At 40.7% G+C, this 22,961-nt stretch overlaps 2 protein-coding genes across 2 annotated transcripts; both read left to right on the top strand.

Annotated features, from left to right (window-relative positions):
- The first annotated feature begins 703 nt into the window (after nucleotides 1-703).
- uts2d (urotensin 2 domain containing) lies at nucleotides 704-1,671 on the top strand. The gene is made up of 5 exons (XM_056414017.1): nucleotides 704-803; nucleotides 939-1,043; nucleotides 1,127-1,164; nucleotides 1,443-1,533; nucleotides 1,646-1,671. Exons 1-5 carry the CDS (start codon nucleotides 704-706, stop codon nucleotides 1,669-1,671), a joined length of 360 nt encoding a protein of 119 aa, XP_056269992.1.
- A 2,806-nt stretch (nucleotides 1,672-4,477) lies between these two features.
- On the top strand, nucleotides 4,478-15,821 carry LOC130194233 (uncharacterized). Its single transcript, XM_056415142.1, has 3 exons — nucleotides 4,478-4,496; nucleotides 4,784-6,836; nucleotides 13,486-15,821. The coding sequence occupies exons 1-3, from the start codon at nucleotides 4,478-4,480 to the stop codon at nucleotides 15,200-15,202; spliced, it is 3,789 nt and encodes a 1,262-aa protein (XP_056271117.1). The 3' UTR covers nucleotides 15,203-15,821.
- Nucleotides 15,822-22,961: the final 7,140 nt, after the last annotated feature.

The raw sequence follows: 22,961 nt of genomic DNA, 5'->3' as shown, positions 1-22,961 counted from the left end.
ACACCAGACTTCACCAGGCTCCTACCTCATTTTTTGAGCCAGCCAAATTCAATTGGTGCCAGCAAGTTAATTTCCCAAATTCTACACAAGCACAATGCCTGCTCCTCTGGCGGAGGTGTGATGGGTGGTTTCCACGATGCACAAAATAGACTCAAGAGGTGTTGGGCAGTTGGCTCCGCTTCAGTGATTGATGGTCCTTCAGCTCCAAATCAGTCCTGAAGTCAAGAATTTGGAGCTCATATGTGGCCATCATGCACTTAGAGACTGAACCAATTTACTTGCCACCTTGTTCCCGAGACCAACACACTCCCATATGTCTATTTAAAGAAGCAATTAATGTAAGAGAAAAAAACACCTGCAAGTGCCAAGACCATCTGATTCTGGTCTCTCATAACCAACAGGCTGATTGATAACTTCCTCTCTCGGTCTGATTTGCTCATGTCAGAGTGATGTAGGGTTACTGGCCTCGCCTACGTCAGACCCCAGCATTTCACTCAGACTCTCCACGATTTAAGTGAAAAGGTGGCCTATTGACGAAACCAACAATGACGAGCAATTGATTTACTACGTAAGGAGTTGACTGGCCCCTCCCCCCGGCCCCTGAGAGGATAAATATATTGACGTGATGGCCCCAAGTCAGTGGATTTCTCGTCTTACTTGAGGCAGTGGTCATAGTGCAGCATAGTTTGGGACAATGAGTACAATGGATAGGGTTACAGTGGTGAACTACTGCTTAGGACTCCTGGGTTTGTTACTACTGCAGGGAGTGCTAAATGTGGAGGGACGGAGCATATTTAACCCAGGTAAGTGTGAAAGACTGTCAATGGATTCAGGTTAAGAGATGAAGACTATACAATGTGATGGATGTGACATTGTCGGCTTGTTTTGTGATATTTAGAGAGCTAAAAGTTGCAGTTTTATTTGCTTTGTGTGAACAGGAAACCATGTTTATAATCTGAAAGAAGACACCGATCCTCAGAGCAAGATTCTAGCGCTGTTGCTACACAAGAGCTTAGTTCCTGTTGAAAAGGATGACCCGCTAGGTGAGGGATACAAATACAATGGTGAATATAGATAACGAAAATGAATTCCTTGCTTTGATGATGACGGAATTCCCTTTCTGCAGGTCTGGAGCTGGCCAATAAACTAGCTGAATTAGAGGAGGTAAGAAAATCCACAGATTCACCTTGATGTAACTTTGGAAAAAAATGTGGCCCTGATTAATAACCACAGTGTGAAGAGAAGTTGTTCGCCTTTTATTGGTGTGTTTGCATCTTCTTATTTTATAAAACAAAAGTGTATTTATTCTAGACATGAGGCTTTGAATGAAAACCCGGTCACTTCCTTCCTAAAAGTCATTGATTAGATTGAATAGGAGTGTTGATACCGAGATGAGGTCTACCTGTCGTGGTGCGTTTAAAGCCTCTGATCTCTGCTTGCAGCTGCGTGCGCTGAGGGAGGACCTGGAGCTGGAGAGGGATATCACAGCCAATTTGGCAGAAGGCAAATCCATGACTAAGAAGAGGGGCGAACGTGAGTTCAATTTGTACTTCCGGATTAATTAGCATCATGCGAACTGATTAATATGTGTAATTAATTCCAACCATCACAGTATTAATATTCTGTGTGCTTCTTTCGCCTGCAGCTTGCTTCTGGAAGTACTGCGTCTGACACAGATGCAAGAGGAGGAGGAACACTGTGAACTGTGATCTTGCTGCGAAGCCCAACATAGCCTTAAGACTCAAAACACCTGTAATATAATCACACTGTATTTATCCCAGCAATATGGAGTTGTACCATAATCAAAGTCATCAATAAACATTTCCACCGCCCTAAGGTGCCCTCATGGGAGATTTAAGTACTGTAGCTGTACATCTTTAATCTGTAAATAATCAGCTAACACTGGAAATACTTGAGGGTCAGATATGACAAAATGTACTTGACAGCAAAGACATACTATTATTTAACAACAGTTTTATTTGCCTACTGCTCGTGTTTATGTTGCTCTCTTGTGGCCGAATCGTGCCAAACATTGTTTGTACCGCTGCCAACATGTCAGTCACTGCTTTTAGAATGCACTGCTGTTTATTTTACAAAATAAATACAATTATAACGTGTATCTGCACTTTATTTTATCTTTAAGGAAAATGATTTCCGACTTGGTCACTGAATGACGTTTTTTGCATAACTTTCCGATGAAAAGGGTTACAAATGTTATTGAACTCTGAATACATCTCTACTCATATCTACTTTTTATTCTTATTTACTTTAATGATCGAATATTTGATTCAGTGGAGAAGTGAAGGGATTTGCAACATGTTGCACATCTGCACAGTGAGGTGTATCTGTCTTTTGGAGGAGGGTGACAAAGATGAGTCTCGTGCTTTATGATTAATGGGAGTGCTGCTGCTCACTCAGAGGAGGATGACAGAGGATGTGACGCTTTGCGACTTTTGCGTTGAGCCAGTGAGTCATTTGCAGCTGCAAAAACATGTACATTATAGTAACACATTAATAACAATCTCATTTGTTTTATATCAACTATTGCAAGGTAAGAAACAAAGAACCAATTCCATATAGCAATGGGGCGACAGTGTCTGCATGGTTAGCAGGTCCGTCTTTCAATCAGAGGATTGGCGGTTCCATCCCTGCTCATGGCTCTATTGATGTGTCCTTGAGCAAGACACTTAACCCCAAATTGCTCCCTTTAGCTGTGTCTACGGTGTATGAACGTAAGTCGCTTTGGATAAAAGCGTCAGCTAAATGAAATGTAATGCAATAGACCGCTCTATGGAGGTTCCTTACGTGGTGTTGTGTAGATTAGTAATATTATTTTATTTTTTTCCTTTTTTAAATTTCAAATATTCAATGTAATTTATAATTCATTCATTATTCCTTAGTCATTAGTCACTTAATCACTGTTCTGTGTGAGTTTTTGAAAGATAATAGCCAATAAGATGTAACTGAAAAAATAAAGGAAATACAAATTCCATATCACGTAATTATCACTTAGTTCTTTTTAAGGACAATTACCTTTTTTTCCAAATAGAGGGAGACATTTGAATTATATCCCAGCTGTATAACATTGGTTCAGCAGCCAACAGCAACACACACTCACTTCTTGTTCCCATCACAACCGTCTTTCTTTATATACTTTAAAGTGACAGAAAAGAAAATATACAAGAAAAACTAGAACATATACATAAATAATCAGATTTCAATTGCAATGTACACTGACCGGAAAATCGGTCCCGGGTTAACGGCTATGCTCATGTTTGCACATAGCAGATACAATTATTCATCCCGTAAATTCAAAGGGGTAGAAGCTAACTGACTCAGCATGCATCACGCATCCACAACTTTTGTACAAACTCAGCTAACATGGGATGCTTTTGTATACCAGTTTTTTTAAATGTCTAAATGTATTTTTGAAAACCTTTATTTAAAAGGTAAAAATATATATATATATTTACAATCAAACACTTGAAATGATGAAGGCACTTGCAAATGCCCATTAAGATAATTTTTTTTTTTAAACAACCTCTTTTTCGAGGATGATCTGGCCAAGACAGGCAGCAACATAATAAATACTTAGTTACAAACAAAAAACACACAGAACAAGAGGAGTTAAAAGAAACAAAAAGTTAAGAGACAGTGACATAACCGAGTTCATGTAAGAAACATTGACATTTTTGGGAAACTGTCTGTTGGTATCTGGCAGGGGCGTCGTTAGGCCTATTTTAGGGGGGCTTCGTAACTGACTCAATGCAGAAATGGTTGTTATCTGTTTCAGTTTGAGTGCAGGCAGAGTGGGGTCAGTACTTCCTGTTGAGATAAGTCGACAGGAACTGAGCCGACATCCGATGTGTCACTCCACGGCAGCAAAAAGAAGTAGGAGCCAAAGGTCTCTTTGTTCCCGACACAAGACAAGAAATAAAAACATTCCAAAAACTCAGCACATACAAGGAAAAAAATAAAGACACTATTGGAAAGTCATTCATTTTGGGGTGGCAGTGGTAACAGTTAGTAAAAACATAAACAATAAAAACAGAACAATTTTAATCCTGAATAAGTACATTTTATGTGAAAGTGCGTTTAAGCTAAAGAGACATTTTAAACTATAAGTAAAATATGCAAGTTTTTAAAAACAGGATTAGGGATAACTTGAGCACTAAATTAACTTTTTCTGACATTAAATTACAATTATCTCGTTCATATAATTTGCTGATAAAATTATGATCAGTAAAACATACAAGTCATTGCATTCATCCAATATTGTCATATTATTCCAGGTCCACGGCAGGTGAGATATGAGGTTATGGTAAAGGGCAGCATGAAGGATGTGAAGCGTGTTGGCAGACTTTTGGGCGAGCATTGTGTTGGAGCAGAGGGCGGGATAACTTGATGGACAGGGGGCTCAGCTCTTTAAGAGGAGCACAGATCCCAGCAACATGACCCCAATATCAATCAGACAATGATGGATTCTCACATGAGAGGTTAGTGGAATATTTCACTTGTTTTGCTTTCAACCCCAACTCAAGTTTGCTCTTTTTATTGCAATTTAAGAGAGACAAAAAATCAAAATGTTTTTATTGTTATTTTATTCTATATTCGATTAATTTCAGTGTTGCATTAAAAACGGACACATGTAAAATATGGTGGTGTTTTGAGTAAACAGTGAAAGATAATTACAAAGCTCTGTTATTTGATGGGATATTAGTGACGTATTTAATTTCAGATTTGATTTAGTGGGTTAAAATGTGTTTTAATTTCAATTTTGCAGGCACCTTGTGGACGACACTCGTCGTCTTCACACTGCCACACCTCACGTACTCACTCTGCCCTGGCGGCTGCCTGTGTGAGTCTAACGGTAATGTTGATTGTGTAGGCGACAACATCACAGATATACCAAAGCAGCTGCCTGTCCACACATACCGACTGCAGCTTAATGAAACGAACATGCACATCATAAATGAGCAGAGCTTGGCAAACCAGACGCTCCTGTTGCGTTTCCTTCTGGTTCGCAGCCAACTCCACACGATCCATCCCAAAGCCTTCCATGTTGCTCCACAGCTCAAGTCTGTCAAGCTGTCGTGCAATAATCTCTCCACCCTCAGTGCTCGAGTCTTCAGTCCTCTGACCTCTCTGGAGCAGCTGAGTTTAGATGAGAACCAGTTGAAGGACATAGCTCCGGATATGTTTGAAGGACTTGTAAATTTGCAGCAACTGGACCTGAGCCGTAACAACCTGAATAGTCCTGCTTCCAATATTTTCGACGGACTGACCAACCTCACCTTCCTGCACCTTGGCAGGAACTCCATAAAGAAGTTTCCATCAACCATCTTTCACGGCTTGACTAATCTTCGCAAACTCATTATCTATAACAACAAGCTGGAGGTGCTAGAAGCTGGGATGTTTGATGACCTTGTCAACCTTGTGGAGCTAAAAATGAATTCTAACAAGATAACCAGCCTCCCACCTCAAGTCTTCTGGTCACTGAGGAACCTGGAGCAGCTGACACTGTCCTCCAACAAACTTCAGGCGATCCCGGAAAAAAGCTTCTACAACATGCCCAAGCTGATCACGCTTACCATTTCTAACAATCCTCTATTATCTCTACCATACCAGCTAATGGGTCACATGCCTGACATGATTGAATTGTATCTGTATTACACCAACCTCACCGCAGTTCCTGGAAGCTTGTTTGCCAACATGTCTGGACTCCAGAGGCTTAACCTTCATTTTAATAACAAGCTGAGGGAGTTGCCCTCAGACCTCTTCTGCTGCGTTCCTAAGCTGGTGAAGCTCTCGTTGAAATCCAACGACCTCCATTATCTACATCCTCAGCTGTTCTCCAGTCTTACCACACTGGACATCCTGCTTCTTAATAACAATAAGCTGCAAAACCTGTCAGATAACATTTTCCACGGCCTTGAACGTGTTCTGGCAATTAATTTAATGAATAACCGCCTCAAGAATCTTCCAGGAGATATTTTCTTGTCAAACACAGTTCTGAGGGTTCTTACTCTGAGTGGCAACCCCTGGAACTGTGTTTGTAGTATCGGAGGTATTGCCAAATGGATAAGACGTAATGAGCGTGTGGTTCTTGACAAAGATGATGTGAAGTGTGATAGTCCAGTGAACCGACAGCACCAAACCGTTGGCTCCCTGCATGATGAGGTTTACAACCTTTGTGATAATACAAGAATCCGGTTGAGATATTTTTCTACACAAGAACCAACAACACATATCATTTCGACCAGCAGACAAGCTTCAGCTATAGCTCCAACAACCACACCGCCCACAACAACATCGACAAGCAGACTAACTTCAGCTATAGCTCCGACAACCACACCACCCACAACAACATCGACCAGCAGACTAACTTCAGCTTCGACAACCACACCGCCCACAACATCGGCCACCATTCAACTAGCTCTCCAACACGTCACCATCCAAACACCCATTTCAACTACAAAACCCTCTGCCGTACATACAACGAGCCCACCAACCACTCTTCAATTTCCCACCACCACTCTGCCTGGCGAGGAGTTTCTTCTCATCAGCGAGACTCCTTCGTCTCATTCCACGTCACCTACTTTCTATAACACAATGGTGTTTGAACAGGGGCCCGAGTTTGTTCACCACAACGTTCACAAGGGCTGGGTGTACGTGTGGTTTCTGCCCTCAGATGCAGCCTTGACCGGGCTCCTCATGTTCTGTTACACCCTTCTTGTGGCCGCAGGCTTCTTCCTCATTCTCGCTGCCATGTTTTACATGCATCGCCTCAACAAGACCCTGGAGGAGCTGAAGGCTGAGTTTGAACGTCTTCCAGGGTAATACAACATGTTATCAGGCCTGGGGGGAAAAATAGGCCATTTTGTCCTTTTCCAAAAGCCGCATTTTATCAAAGATCCCGAGGTGTAGGTTTTTTAGATGATGTGTTATATTGTATCTTCAAGTGTAAGATAGTCAGACTTAGAATTTGAGATTTCTGCGAGTTATTTTAAGATATCGAAAAATTACGGCAAGATAATGCAGTGTTAAAATCATATAATCAAATGCAGTACATAATACAGCATGTAACCCTCTCACCAGCTATACCGTTGTTACCACTTGTTTGTTCATATTTTTTATATAATTTACATAGAGATGTGATTTGGATAGAGCTATCAATAAAATACATATATTTTTCAACTATTTTGAGAATTGATCATTTGGTTTCAATTCTTTCTCTATTAGCTTGTCAAATGTGATGATGTGCTATTATTTTTCTCTACTTTTACATGATGTGTACACCAAACAATTAATGGATTAATTAGGAAAATATGTGGCATATTAATTAAATTGTTGGTTTAAAAATAAACAGAAAAATACATGTTCTTTCTGTCATTTTTTGTTTTCTAAAGTGCCAAGTACATATGCCGTCAAGGGTTTCTGCGAGAAATATCAAAATGTGATCCATACACGTTTAATGTATCTGCCTTTTTTTATGTAGAGTGCAACATTAAGCTTCATGAAGCAAGTCAAGCCATGTCGTCAAAAGTGATCACAAGGGATTAGCTTCCCTCTAGCTGTGAGAGTTTCAAACTGCGTTATTAAGGCACATCACAACTCAAACACACTGTTTGCTCTACTTTTGAGGAATCAGTTTTCTACGAATATTTCAAGTTGTTTCATGAACTTTTGTGGGGTCACGAGTCGTGGTTGAGAGAGCTACTGTAACCAAACCTGCTGTAATTTCCCGCTTGCGGGATCAATAAAGTATACATCTATCTATCTATCTATTTCAGTTTCTTATCTTTTTGGAATGTGGGAGGAACATGCATTTCCAAAATGAATCATAATTTGGATACTGGGAAGTATAACACCATCATCTTTGTAAAATCCTTTAAAACAGGAAGCTCTTATTTAGTCAATGTTCAGATTACAAAAGGTTGTTAAGCAAAATGACTGTTAAGATTACTCAACAACAATTGCAAAGCAAGCCTCCATTATGAGCCAGAACCGCAACAATGGGCAGTTATAGTTCCCAGAGGTCCAAGATCACTTATAACATCACGTGACTTATATAGCCAAGACAATTATTTCTAAATAGTTTTTTAAAAATGTTATCCTAAAGTCTTCATTCAATAATAATATTGAAAAGTACTCTTTTGTGGGCGAAAACATTAGAGACTTTTCGACTGCTTGTCAAAAAAATCTTTCAAATCTTTTAAACCTGCCCAAAAAGACAACGGATGCCTCAAATTCCACGAGAAGTGATTGAACTTTAAAACAAACAGCAAACAAAAGAGTATGAATTGGTGAACAACACCCAAGTTCATTGCGATGGCAACGGGTGATTCGGCCTTTCCAGTACGCTGAGCTCACACAACAGTGGGCACACACACACACTCACACTCACATAGACAGACAGTGAGAGAGGGGGAGTATGCGGAGAGGAAATCATACTGCAGCGTTTACAAGAAATATCTGACCACAGTGGAAAATAAGAGGATTTTTTTTAAAAACCCAGCTTTTATGTGTATTTCAATGTATTTTAACCTGGTATTCATTGGGATTTTCCAAAGCCCATTTGTAATTTTGGTCTGAGCAGACCAGCCTGTAGAGTAGAGGTAATCCTCTTAAATCCAATAATTAACTGTTAGAAAACATTTTGACATTAATAAAATATAAATGGAGACAAACATTTTGCCCAAACAATATTGTTATGGTTCTGTGTTATTATCATACAGTCAAGTTCTCTGTTTAGTCATACCTAATTCATCTATTTAAGTATTCTTTTTAAAGTATTTTGGGGATCAAATAAACTCATTGTATTACTATACATGGTTGTTACTGGAACCCTTGTAAACTAATTAATCTGGTGCCATTCCGACCTTCACTCTGTGAGTCTGGCTCATCTACTTGCAACACTGTTAAATATTCTCAGGGATTTCATTCGCTACTGAACAGCACCTCAAATGTGAAAGGCTATAGAAAAAGAAGAGTATTATCACAGGGTTGTAATTTATATTTGTCTATTTTGGTAAAAAAGGGAAACATAAAGGAAAGTATCCTGCCATATTACACATTGTCTTCATCTGTCTCCTGACCTTTTGACCTAACTCAGATGAGGAACATGAACTTCTGTAAGACTGCGAGGCAACCTGGTTTCACTGGCAAATGTACTAGCTTACAGTTCACAGGCCAAATGTGGGCCAAATGTCTGAGCTGACAGCATGTTTACTGGAAATGAAGCTAGCAGCGCTTAAACAGTCTTTATTTTTATTTTTTATGAACTAGGGTAGGCTATAACAAGTCATGATGCACCAGTAACACCTAAGTTGTAACACATACATAATGTCCAGTTTATCAGTGAAGTAATAGGCCAATAAGCACAAATACCTCTTTAAGAGCATCACGGTTGGAGACTGGAAACTGTTGCTATACAGAGGATAATGTGTTCAAGGTTAATGACTGTTACAGCCGTCTTCCAATCTCTTTAAAGTAAACCAGAACACTTTCTGTACGTTAACTCCACCCTCCTTATCTGTTTTCTGTGGTGAGTTTGTTTGTCACGTTAGAGAACAGATGGCTTTACTTATGGCAACTCAGGAATGTTAAATGCGGAAGAACACTTGCTGCTCAGCCTTTTATGTTTCACTGATTTATTGAAGAACAGACCTTTCCACATGTTAGCACCAAAGCTAAAACCCATTTAATTTACATGAACAAGGTTGAGAAAAAAATAAACACACTATTTTCTGAACAGAGATCATTTTCAGAGGCAGTGTCATGTTTTCTGCTTAATTACTTAAATTATTTGGGGTACAATCCAGATATTCATGATTCAGTCAGTCTTATACACCCACATACTGGATATGCACAACAGCAGTTAATGATTTCATCCAGAATTATTCGATTAACATTTTATTAATTTTCCCAAACATGACTGCACATGGGGTTGATTATCAATTCATTATGTGTGCAACACAAGTCAGACTAAACAGGCATTTGCAGACTGTGTGGTTGTTTTTCAGATCATCTTGCAATCTGTAATTCCCTAACTGTTAGTTTTGTGAATTTCCAAAACTAGCAATTGCCCAAACCATCGGCTTACAAGCATACCGAGGAGATCATACCAAAGAAATGTGCAGCTGAATGTGAACACCCAAACAAGTGGGAACGTACAGACAAAACAATGTCGTGATTAAAAACAAGAAAACAGCTTCATTGTCTTTAACCAAATCACATTCCCAGCCTGTTATAAAAACATGCAGTTAAATTATCGAAAACATATGGTTGCCTGAAGATGAAGCAAAGAACACACCCTTCCTTAAATCCATTAAAGCACCCTTATTGTAAACACAAATCACCAGAGGGTGGGGCCTCCGCTTGCTAACTTTATCCCTCAGCACCACATTTAACAAGAAATGTGAGCTTGAGTGTGAGAGAGGAAGAGAGGGGGCAGGGGGACAGCTGGGTCGCTGAACAGTGCTATTGAGTCCTCAGAAAGGAGCTGCAGAATTCATGAGCTCAGGGCAAAAACAAAAAAACTGGTTGGTGAGAGGAATCCAGTGATGACGAAGATCAGGGAAATGTGATGGTGTGAGCGTACAGATGCTGGAAACTTTCATCAGAGGATTTGCAAGGTTGAGAAGGAAGGGAGGACGTTCTTAAAAGTTAACCACACCAGCTCACTCTCCGTTTACTCAATCGTCAGCCACTACGAGAGGTAAGTTCTGCAAAGCGGCCCAGCTGTCTCGGTAAACAGAGTGCATATCTTGAAGAAATGTTACTTTCTTGATCCTTGTTGTTCTGAGTTTGTATACTCATGGTTAAATGCACTTATTGTATGTTCGTTGCTTTGGATAAAACCATCTGCTAAATGACATGTAATGTAATGTAGCAAGTGCTGATCGCTACATACTTGTGATATACTTGTCGAGAATAATGAGGCAGAAAGATACAATTAATCCGGACCTAAAAAAGATAAGGATAACAGTTACTAAGCTATAACAGCAATCTGTATATGTGTACCTTTAACTTAAAAGTGCAATCTTCTCATAATTCAACCCTTTATTATGCAAAAATAACGTCTGTATTTATGTGTAAACGATAATACTGCCAATAGGTTTGCACTGAATCAAGGGAATTGTTTTAATTAAAAAGTGTGCTTTACTTTTGGATAACTTGAGTCTTAACACTATGTTAGATAAAGTGGTAATCAACCTTGTATGTCAAACATGAATGAACTTAACTGGCTTGACTGCTGGTCTCTGGCACCGCAGTTACCCACTTTGAGTTTAGTCTTTTCAAGAGCTACAAAGTGCTGATCCTTCAGCTATGGCAAGGGAAAAAAAACACAAGGAATTAATGGTGAACTGGAAATGTTTTAGCCATTACGCTGTACAGCAGAGCTCTCCAGGCTGTCCCAGTCAGGAGCAGACTGTGGTTTTGGTTGGATGTCGCATTAAATATCAGAGAGGGAACGTGGTTTAGCTGTCAGGTTCTGCAGATTTTGTTTCTATAACCAGTGATGCGAGAACGTGTCATGTGTCTGAAAGCTTCTAAAGCTGCTTAAATCCATTGTTCTAGGCATTTAAAAAATTGAAAAGTTTTCCACAAATTCAAGGGAATGGGAACTGGATAAAGATCAACAACAGACATCTGTCTTTCTGGTAGTTGCGTAATCAGGGACACATACCTGACTTAAATGTGAACTTTAACTTTTTGATAGGGGAAACGGATGAGACCAGTAGTAGTTGCCCAACACAACCTACATTTAAAAAAAAAAATTAAAGTAAGAAAGGAGTACTGGTAAATTAGGAGTGCTGGTAGGGCCGGGAATACAACATTTAAAAAATAGTTTAACTAACAATGAAAACATTATTTTCCATCTCACAGCAGGGACCCAGCACCCCACCCCTTAAATGAAAGCAGAACAATCCCACACATATTAAAAAAAGGAAACAGCTTCGATGCAAAAGGCTATATTATATGACCCTCAACCGTTGATGGAAAAAAGAAGAAAAGAATGAATGAAAGAAAGAAAGAAAATAAATCTGGTTCCTCTGGCCGAATTGAGGGACATTCTGGTCTCTATAGAAAGTTACTTCCTCAGACAGACTCTCTCTGCACCCTAATACATCTCAACCACTGAGCAACAGCTCATGCTTGCCAACCTTAAGTTGCAGAATGGATTTGTATGGAGAAGCAGATCTTCATGTTGGCACATCTTTGCCGTTGGAGCCTCCTGTTCCATAACAAACAGCAAACACAGCCTCCACCACGGCCTCAAACGTGTGCAGGCAGTCCGTCATGTTTAGATGCGCTGTACAACACAGAGATCATCAACATTCTCTTGTGGCAGTAAACCAAACGCTGTGTCATATCTAAAGGGAATATACTCTGTGGTTTGGGGATTTAATTCAAAAACCTTCTGCAGCAAACTTTATATGTGAGCTCCAAACTCACTGTTGAACACAGTTCCTGAATACATGGTTTTATTGCCAAAAGGTTGCTAAGCAAAGTGGTTCATCAGCCAACCCTGTTGGCAATGTTGATGAAGCCAATGGCAACAAAGTACAACATTGAATCAATTCATACAAATATCTAATTTTATGTTAAGACAGGAATGGTGAGGCTGCATTTGAGTTTCCTTCAGTATAAACTCCACGTTCATCACCATCAGTGCGTTTACATGATGGTATAATTCGAATCTTGCTTTAGTCGGACTATGCTATCTTTTGGGGGATCTGCTATTATCCCAATATACATGGCAGTGAGTAATTCGAATCATTGGCCGAAAGCATGTCCTATCCGATACGATAGGTGGCGCTGTTTTCATTACAACTCGTGGTGATACAGCCATTTCCGCTTGACCTCTTCACCACTACCAACAACAACCAACAACAACAACAACATCAACATTTCAAGAAAGATGGCGAACAGAGAGCAAGGCGAAGCTACATCCCTCTACTATTCTTGCATGATGTTAATAGGAGTACAGCGAATGCAAATGGCGCTATTGGCGTTGTGTGTTTGTTTTCTGCCGGCCAGGCTCCCGGCAGTGACAACTTATCGTCTCTTTCGACTTCCGGGTCACGACATGGGAGGGAGGAGGGCGGTGGGATCTCAAGCATGCGCAAAGACGCAAAGTCCAGTTCCTAATCCAATTCACCGTTACATGCCGCGATAGTCGAATTATCAACCGGATCGGATCGAGTTATCCAGGGGTGTTAATCGGATCGTAGTCGGACCGCACATAGTCGAACAAAGGTGTTTACATGAAACGGATAATTCGATTTCAGTCCGACTAAGCCAGTTATTCGAATGCATGGAAACACGGTCCATGATAAGGAGTTTATACTGAAGGAAACTCACATCCTGTATCTTTCTGAGATCATGATCCGTTCACAAAGCCCTTTGCTATCCATATCAATCTGATTCATCTTAACCAACCTTGACTGTAACAGCCATTTCTGTTGTTCTAGGTTAAATCATGGACCAGCCCCTGACACTTCCCGTGCTCCTACTTCTTTGTTCGATCACCGCTGTTGTTTGGGCGTGTCCGGAGGGATGTAAATGTCAAGGAACCAGAATCCTCTGCAGTGGCCTCTCAGACTTCCCCACAGATGTGCCCTCATCTACCACAGCCCTCTACTTCTCCAATTGCAGTATCTATTTCTTGAAACCAGAGGTATTAAAAGATTTTTCAAATACCCTTAGCATCCTTGTGATTAAAGACACCGTTTTGAGGGAAGTGCGCGCCGGCACATTTAATTCCACTCCGAACATAAATGCCATCGGATTTACGACCACCGAACTGCAAGATCTACCTGAGACCTTGTTCCAAAATCTACAGAAGCTTGAGACTCTGAATCTGAAGGACAACAAGCTCATCGTACTCCGCCCTGACTGGTTTTCTCCATTGGCCAAGCTGAAAAACCTTGACCTCAGTAAGAACCTTTTCATTTCTGTACCTCAGGAAACTTTTCACCCTCTTACTGAGCTGCAATACCTTCTTCTTTCGGGGAATAATATCGGACAACTACCGAAAGAGACATTTATGGGGCTTTCTAAGCTGAAAACCTTACGGATTAATAAAAATTTGCTGCAGGAACTACCCCTTGGCAGTTTGGATGATCTTGGCAACCTGGAGGAACTATCCCTACATGACAATCTTATCACTCATCTCCACCCTGATCTGTTCTCCAACACTTTAAAACTCAAGAAGCTGTTCATCTCCCACAACAGGCTCACAACTCTCCCACAAGGGATCTTCTTAAACCTGCCCCTTCTTTCCCAGATCTCCCTGTATGAAAACCAACTGGAGAGTCTGGGACCAGGAGTGTTTGGGCCCATGGGCCTGCAAGAGTTGTGGCTGTATGACAACAAGCTGAGCCACATAGAGGATGACACATTCAGGAACCTGACTCAGTTGCGTCTCCTGGTCCTCAGTCGCAATCAGATCAGCTCTGTATCCACCGGGGCCTTTGGAGGATTGGAGCAGCTGGGAGAGATATCACTTCACACCAATCTGCTAACAACCCTGCAATCTGGGGTTTTCCAAGGGTTGCCACATCTGGTCAACATTTCCTTAGAGCACAACACCATCAGCTCCCTACCCTTGGGGTTTCTACAAGGCCTGAGTAGCCTGGGACAGATAGACCTGCATAATAACTCCCTTCCCAACCTGCCACAGGAGAGTCTAGATGCCCTCACTGTCGCAAAGGAAGTTCTTTTGCAGCAGAACCCCTGGAGGTGTGACAGAGATATTCTGCCACTAAAAAAATGGCTGACACAACACCCATCCAAGACCAACAAAACACTTGTAGTCTGTGAAACACCTTTCAGTCTGAACGGTGAGATAATTGCTCTGCTAGCAGATGAGAACTTTCTGCCTCTCAGCTCTTCGGAGGAGCCCGTGTTGACCTCAACCGAGAAGAGTAAGAAACCCCCCCCTCCTCCAACTAGACAAAGCACTTCTTCACCTGCGGTCAAGTCAACCCCCACATCAGAGCGCGAGCAGGTCACCAGTGGAGGCCAAGGAGAGACAGGAGCAGCTTCTAATGATACTTCGATCATCCTCATCGCCATTGCTGTAATATCCACTGTCATCATCAGCACTGTCATCATCAGCTGTGTGTGCTGGAAGAGGAACAAGAGAGGCAGAGGAAATATAGACCGCAGTAATAAGAACTCTGTGCTGTAGCTTAGACCACCCAATTTTAGCGACCCAAGAACGTTTTAAGCCAAGGGAAAGTACTCAATGATTACTGTGGTTTAATTGTAAAGTGTGAAGATCAGAGTTGATTTTAGAATCTCAGAGGCAACAGAAATAATCTCGGCAGCTTCATTCAGATGTACCAGCTAGAACAAACAAGTCAACTTTTGAATTCATTAGCTTTCACTTTTAATGATCAGATGTACCAGCCAGCATTCCTCTTCATGTGTGTTGTAAAAGAGAACTGACATTGCATGTACTAATGGTGAAAACACCCAGACTGCCATCTTGTGGGCAACCTGAAAATGTTGGTGAATCACATGCACTGAAAAGGTGCACTTCTTATAGCATAATTAAGACTGCGTGCAGTATTAGTTTTCAATTTTTCAGAATTAGTCATTGCAGTTTGACAAAGGGTTTCTGTGTTAACAACAATACTTAAAGGAGAAAGTTTTACTTTTATGCAAAATGGTTATCCATTAAAAATCAAAACATGTAATTTTGACTCCACTAGTCCACTGTAACACAAATCCAATGGTTTCAACACCTTCAATTTCAAAATGCTATATGTTGAATAAATGCAGTCCTTTTAGTGGGAGAAATCTTACCTTGTGTTTATCATTTACTGAATTAAGCAATACTACATGCAAGTTTCACCTCCCTGAATCCGATGGTAAATATAATGTTATCTACGTATTATACAGCAGTGAAAAGGAGTATACATATTCCTTTAAAATGAAGGTTATGTTATATGAATAGGAAGTAGTATTATGCTAGCATACGGTATACATTACATTAAAAAAAAGAAACACATGAACACATCTAAAAGTATTAAGTACCATCATACTGCAAACAAGATGGTCTAATTGTGATCACTAAATAGCCATTAGACAAATATTTTAGATATTTAATCACCAGTATGTTACTGGTTTTGTCGATTGTACCAATTTAGTTTGTGGGGTATCCAGAAGAACACAAGGAACTTCAGACAGAGTAGACAGTAGACACAGCATTTCATTTACATCATTTACAATTTTTATGTAATGGAGTCACTGGTAAATATATCACTGGTAATAACTACAGCCATCTTTTTTATGTCTATATTCTAGGGCTGTGAAACGATTAAAATTTTAATCGGGTTAATCACAGGTTTTTGTGGATTAATCATGATTAATCACATATTACCGATATTCTCGGTATATTTTGTGAGAACATAGAGATTTATGACAAAAGACGGATATATACATTTATACATTCTTCTATACAATGATGCTGCAACTCAGCAGTTATTTAGCAGTTTTCTTCCATATGGAACATTAATACATCTTCATCTTAAACAGAATGTTTAACCCTCCTGTTACCTTTCGGGTCAATTTGACCCCATTCAATATTTAATGTCGGTGTTCTTTGGGGTCAATTTGACCCCAGGCTGTTTTTCACTGTGTCAAACATATAAGAAATATCAACTTTTTTATTTATTTAAAGGGCTATTTAGGTAGTCAACAAACAAACATAAAGTACCTCACACTTAAACTTGGGAAGCAATATTAATTCTAATAATTTTCTGGAGGTTTTAATTGCTGGGGTCAAATTGACCCCGAGGGTAAAATATGTTAGTAAATGTAAAAGTAACAGGAGGGTTAAACAGAGCATTTTTCTCTTGTTTGTCAACCATTAACTCCACCATGATACAATCTAAAGGCCTCTAGTCTTCCTCTAGCAGCTGCTGAGGCAAACTGACTGTGTGGGTTTTCGTCATGAACTGGGCCGTGATGAAAGGGACGGCGGGGACACCGCTGCAAGCTGAAACCTCACTGGCCCGGACAGGTGGACAGATTGACAAGTGACTTTTTTTTTGTTCGGTCCTGATGCGCGCGCACGGAGCTCTGTGGCGCACGAGACGGAGATCGATAAGTGTTAACGCAACGCGAAGAGACAGAAATGACATGCTGCTGTGGAGATACGATCAACAACAGACGTTTAGTTTAATAAAAGAACAAAGACGTGCTATAGAGAACATGTCAGGGGGCGGGCCAATCTTTTTAATGTCATGCGATCTACCGACACTACGCCGCGATCGACTGGCAGGTCGCGATCGACGTGTTGAGACCCTGATCTACAGGAAGTAAAAGTCGTAACAAGGTTTCCGGAGGTGAACCTGCGGAAGGATCATTACCGATGAACAGACCGTCTGCATGAGAGCGGACAGAGTTCAGATTGAAGTGGTGTATTGGAAGCTCATTTTGCAAGAGACTTTTTTTTCGTCCCGACGACCAACAACAGACGGATTGGAAGCTCATTCTGCGCATGCGTTAAATGCGTTAAAAATAAATAACTCGTTAAACCTGTAATTGAATTAACTGAGTTAACGCGTTATTTTTCACAGCACTACTATATTCCTCTCCATTACATCAGTTATATACAAAAACTGCCATCTAATGGAAGGGATTCAGAATAATGTATGAAGCATTTGAATAAAATCTAAATATTGCACCCTTTGCTTTTCCTGCAATTACATATGCCAGCCAAAACAACTCAGTAAGTTGCTGTAATGTGTTTCTGATGTGTGTCTGACAATGGTAACTGTAGCCTTATGATATATGGTTCAAGCTATAATAAAAGACTGAGCTGTCCTGGCTATTATCTGAATCTATTAGTGCTCAGCTAAGTTATATGAAGCACATTTGATAGGTGCTTGGTTCAGGGCCTAAGTAGCTAAATAAAGAACGGTCCCTGAACTCAATCAAGAAGAAACCTTACAAGTAATGGCTCGCAACGAGCAGCACCTCAAAATGCAACAAAAAACGGTACGCCAATGCAGCCCCAAAGAGTGAAATAGTTTATAAACCCCACATGACGGAGACGAAACCAGATGAATGGGGCTTCAAAGAAACACGAGGAGAAAGGGGGAAGCAGGAGAAGAAGAACTAGGAAACCCCTAGAGAGTGGGGCAACGATGCAGAGGTAACGCAACGCAGAATATCTTAATTTGAGTGGCATGGGGAAGCTATTCTGAGACCAGAAGCGCTCAGAAAAGCGATAAGTAAATGGGAAGGCAAAGTGGAAGAAGAGAGCATGTGATATTGAGAGAATGGAAGAAAAGCCTCAGAAATAAGTTAGAGATATTATACAAGGGAAGGAAAGCTGAGTTCTTATACAGGATTTGAGGACAAAGCAGGAAAAACCACAGCATTCAGTAATGTGCACTAAATCAGGCGAAGAGAGAAGGCAGTTGGGAAGTAGAGTGGAGAGGTGAAACACAGCGACTGTACTCAAGCAAAAAGAGGTTTTAAAAATGAGGATATTACGGTTTAAAAAACACGTGGTAAGAGTTTGAGCGACTGAGAAGTTCAACGATAGAGAAGAGCTTCAACGTACACACAGGCCCGAAGCTTGAAGAAAGAATTTTGAAAAGCGCCAATGAGTGAATTGGAGCACAGAAGCGACAGTGATGCAGCAAAAAGAACAAAGAAACTCAAGGAAGGTTGGCGGAAGACAAAGCCAAGAGCCAGCGAATGGTTTCAAGATAAGAGCGTAAGCGGAAAAGACATGGGCGGCAGATGTCGCAAATGCATGTGACAAAGAAGCAGAACACGTGGAGTAAAGTGTGGCGTGAAGCCCGCGTGAGAGGCGAGAGAACGCAAGATCTAGGGAAGCGGCATGCAGAGGCCAAAAAGCGCGCTCTGAGGCGAGAAGGGTTCGATGGCAGGGCCCCCAGGTGACTCATGTCACCACTGACATAACCTGTTTCAAGCGACTCAAAAGCTCACTCTTCAAGCGACATTGTCGAGCTGAAAGCGGCACCCGATAAGCTCGGGGCAAGCGTTGCACAGGGCCTGCTGAGGAATGCGACATAGCGCGACGCGACAGCGCAGACGCTGAGAGGAAACGCATCTCCCAGGTGCACAGGCAGGCGGAATGCAGCGGATCTGAGGCGTGGTGGACAGGACTTAGTGGAGCTTCGCCACTCTGGGATAAGTTTAACCAGGTGAAGTGGCGGATGCATTAAGACCATATTTGTGTCATGTAAAGATGGAAAGCTGTAAAAGGAATGTACCAAATGTGAAGATAATAAGTGTAATGCCTGTGTGCAAGAAACAGACACATGGGTTGCATATGTGTATGTGTAAAATTGATGTATTGAAAAATTGCAGTGGTTGTGTGGAGTGGTTGCAAAAAAAAGTGTTGGGTAAACAGTGTCAGGTAAACAGGGGCCCAGTTTTGAAAAAACCAGAAATAGGACCCTGGTGCTCCTACAGTTGCAAACCAGATTACAGGACAACACTCCTTGGCAATCCTGTATCTACTGAGAAGAGGTGAGGACAATGCAGGCAGTTAATTCTGATACTTGCAGTTCAGTGTTTGTTTATTAATTAAGAAAAGTTTTGAAAAACACAGGCACAAAAAGGAAGAAGAGAAAAAGCAGATGCTAGAATGGGAAGGTGCACAGGAATATAGGAAGGTGAGGTGCATCATGCGAAGTCAGTTTAAAAGTGTTGAGGAAAGAAAATAATATTATTCAAACACCAAATATCAGACGCCAGCCATCAGACAACAACAGCTTTTGAGAATTGGCAGATTTTGAGGCTGAAAGTGCTTTGAGATGGGTAGCATAAAACAAGCTGAAGTGCATTAAAACTGACAGCAACCAGAACAAACACAAGCAACAATTTAACAACCAACGACAGGCAGAACAACAAGCGTACAGGGCAGACAAAAAGCCCAAATATCCAAAAAAAAAAAAATTTGGGAAACACAAATAATTTGGGTCTATATATTATGAAGCTTGATTTAGCAAGGAAGAAGGAGAGATGTGAAGATTTGGTGTATTGGTCTAACTGAAAACAACAAAGCACAACAAACAACAGACAAACAAACAAACAAAACAAACACAGACTAGTAAACAGACAGGTGAGCAGATCAAAAGCGATACACACAGAGGTGAGCCAGATCAACAGACTGCTATGATGATACCACTGAGCGAAACTAAAACCACGGATAGGTAGTAGGAAAAGAGTGAGAGGTATAGTGAAAAAACAGACAGAGTGACCAGTGTGCCAAACCATAGAGTGTAAGTGACCATCTAGAGACAGAAGAGAGAAAAGAATCCCAGGTGAGAAAGAGAATGAAAAAGAGTGTTTAAGATGAGTTCATAACTGAAGATAGACTGCTGTAGAGCTGTGTGTGTGACTACACAGCTATTTGGGGAGGCAGCATGGGGGTCAGCTCACTCAACAATGGGACAAAAAGTAATGGACAAAAACAAAACAATAAAAAAAAAAAAGACCAAAATCATCATGCAAAAAAACAAGACAACCATGGGGTAGACTGTAGGAGAGGAGGACACTGGGGGGGTGATGGAGATCAGATGGACAGACAACACAGGAGACAAATACCAAGGGTTTGAGACAGCCAAGGGTTACAGACTAGAAAGAGATAGACTAGCAGACGTTCACCGACGAGTGACATGGACGAGTAACCAAGTGCACACAAAAGCTGCAACAAAGAATGGAATTGAAAACCATGAATCTTACAAGAAACTGCTTGCATGCCCATAGATTAACATACCAGACATTATCCACCAGAGGGGGATGAAAAGAGGTATAAGAGAATACTTAGGGAAATAAGAAATCCCGCCGAACAGTTATTGGCCGAAATTGAATTGGAATTTTGCACAATTGCCTTACTGAGGATGGATTCACACAAAAGCCAGCCGACCAATTGTGTTTTATGCCAGTCAAGAAAAGAAGAGATGACCAAAAAAAGTGAAGTAAGACTGAAAGGGTTTGCTGGAGTGCTCTTTGGAGAGTATGTGTAGTACATAGAGGTTCTTTTTTGTTGTGTTTTTTGTGTGTGTGCTTTTGTTTTTTTTGAGTTTGTGAGTTCAAGAGTGGGTGTTGAGATATGTGAGTATGATGTATATGTGTGTGATGCTGTACTGTGGTATGTATATGGTATATACATAGGGGCGGCGCAGGTGCGCTAGGCTAAGTGCTATAATATAATATACTTGGTTTGGTTGTTAGTGTTGATGAGACTGATGTGATGACTGATGTGTGCTAAATAAAATAAAACACCAACAAGAGATAATCCATCATTTTTTTCTTTCTCGAATGCGCACGGTAGCTGCTGCAACAGTGCTCCACAACTCAACAGTAACAATGGTCAAGTAAGGTAATTAAAATTTAAAAAACACTGGAGATAAAGGCTTGTGAAATGGAGGTTTCTGCTTTTCCTGATGTGGGAACAGATGCATATGCTATAAATAACTAAATGTTGAAGTACCATAGAGTATATGTTCCAGGGACAGTGTGTACGTTGTAGTGGCATCTAGTGGTTTGTAGCTGGTTGCTCAATGAAATACCCCTGAGCTCGCCCCTCCCTTGTTTCTTAGCAAGTCACAAAAGTGGCCTACAACTAGAGGCTACTCTTATCAATACTTGGTTCTTCTATGAAAAATAATTGTTTTGAAAAACAAATACATTCAGACCAGAATAAGAAGATATTTATAATTTAGATATTGATACATATTGTTTCTAGCGTAACAACAGTTATGACAAATTCACTGTACACAGCCAATAATATATCACTGGAAACATGTAAATTTCAATAAAATAAACAACATTTAAGAGAGAAGTTTATAAAAAATGAAGAACACCGACTGACAGTTTCAGTCTGTGCTTGTGTAAACAAAGCAACGTCAGCCGACTGAATTAGGTTTCACTTTTGTATCACATGTTCTTAGATTTATTGATAACAAATTGGCTTTTTACTGTCAAATATGTAATTGCACGTACAGGTGTAAGCGGAGCTATGCCGTCAACTCGAGTATCACGTGACCTGCTTCACTTCACCACAGCAGCATGTCGGCTCGCTTTATTATTTAGTACCAAGGCCCGTTTAATTATGTTTTTTTTCTTCAGATAACGTTAAACTTGAAAGGCTCTAATGGTTGAATCTGTTTGTCTTGTAATGACTGAAACACACACACACAACAAACATCCTATTGCAGCAGGGGGAGACAGAGATCCAAGAAACTTCCAATTTTTACTCAGAAAACAAGAGTAATTTAGGAAATTATTGAACACCATCAAGAATTGGTGAACATGTGTCTGAAATGTATGATATCCTAGTAGATTGAATACAATGTTTGGGCTTTATTTGTCTCCATCACTGGCATTCTATGAAGGTGCACTGTTACCTCTACTGAAATGATTGCCCTCTTCTCAAAAGGTCCAAATATATCTTTCCAGTTGAACAAATAAGTCCCACAATTCATAAAGTGTCAGAACTGAGAACACTGAGCAGGAGTCTAGGACTGGGATTCGTGTTTGGTGGGGTGGTCTGTCTTAGAACAGTAGGCCAGATTCATTCTCCTTGCCCCAGCTTCCTCCCTCCTGCCCCTTGGCCCTGGCCAGGGCCTGGCCTCCTGCCTCAATGGCCCTGCCTCCTTGGCTGTGCCTCCTGTCGGCCCTGCTGATGCCCCTCCTCTCTACCTCCTTCTGTTTACATGGATTGTGGTTATCTGGATCGTGTTCCATGCCGACTACTCATTATTCATAATTTCTATCACATTCATTGAAAGTGTTGTAACTTTGTAAAGTGATGTCGTATGTGTACAGATTGTAAAACCCTCTGAGGCAAATTTGTAATTTGTGATTCTGGGCTATACAAAATCAAATTGAATTAACCCAGTTTGTGTAATCATATGTGTGAGTTTGTGTGTGAGAGACAAAAACATAATCAA

This window comes from Pseudoliparis swirei, chromosome 5, assembly GCF_029220125.1.
Source record: "Pseudoliparis swirei isolate HS2019 ecotype Mariana Trench chromosome 5, NWPU_hadal_v1, whole genome shotgun sequence".
In the NCBI taxonomy this organism is placed as follows: Eukaryota; Metazoa; Chordata; class Actinopteri; order Perciformes; family Liparidae; genus Pseudoliparis; species Pseudoliparis swirei.
The sequence above is the reverse complement of the archived record's forward strand: the minus strand, read 5'-3'. Positions and strand labels throughout refer to the sequence as shown.

Bases quoted from the DNA above. Each gene is read 5' to 3' on its own strand.
- uts2d (XM_056414017.1), top strand. From the start codon at position 704: ATGGATAGGGTTACAGTGGTGAACTACTGCTTAGGACTCCTGGGTTTG. The intron at 804-938 runs GTAAGTGTGAAA...TTGTGTGAACAG, and splicing joins ACGGAGCATATTTAACCCAG to GAAACCATGTTTATAATCTG. The intron at 1,534-1,645 runs GTGAGTTCAATT...TTTCGCCTGCAG, and splicing joins GACTAAGAAGAGGGGCGAAC to CTTGCTTCTGGAAGTACTGC.
- LOC130194233 (XM_056415142.1), top strand. The intron at 6,837-13,485 runs GTAATACAACAT...TGTTCTAGGTTA, and splicing joins GAGTTTGAACGTCTTCCAGG to AATCATGGACCAGCCCCTGA.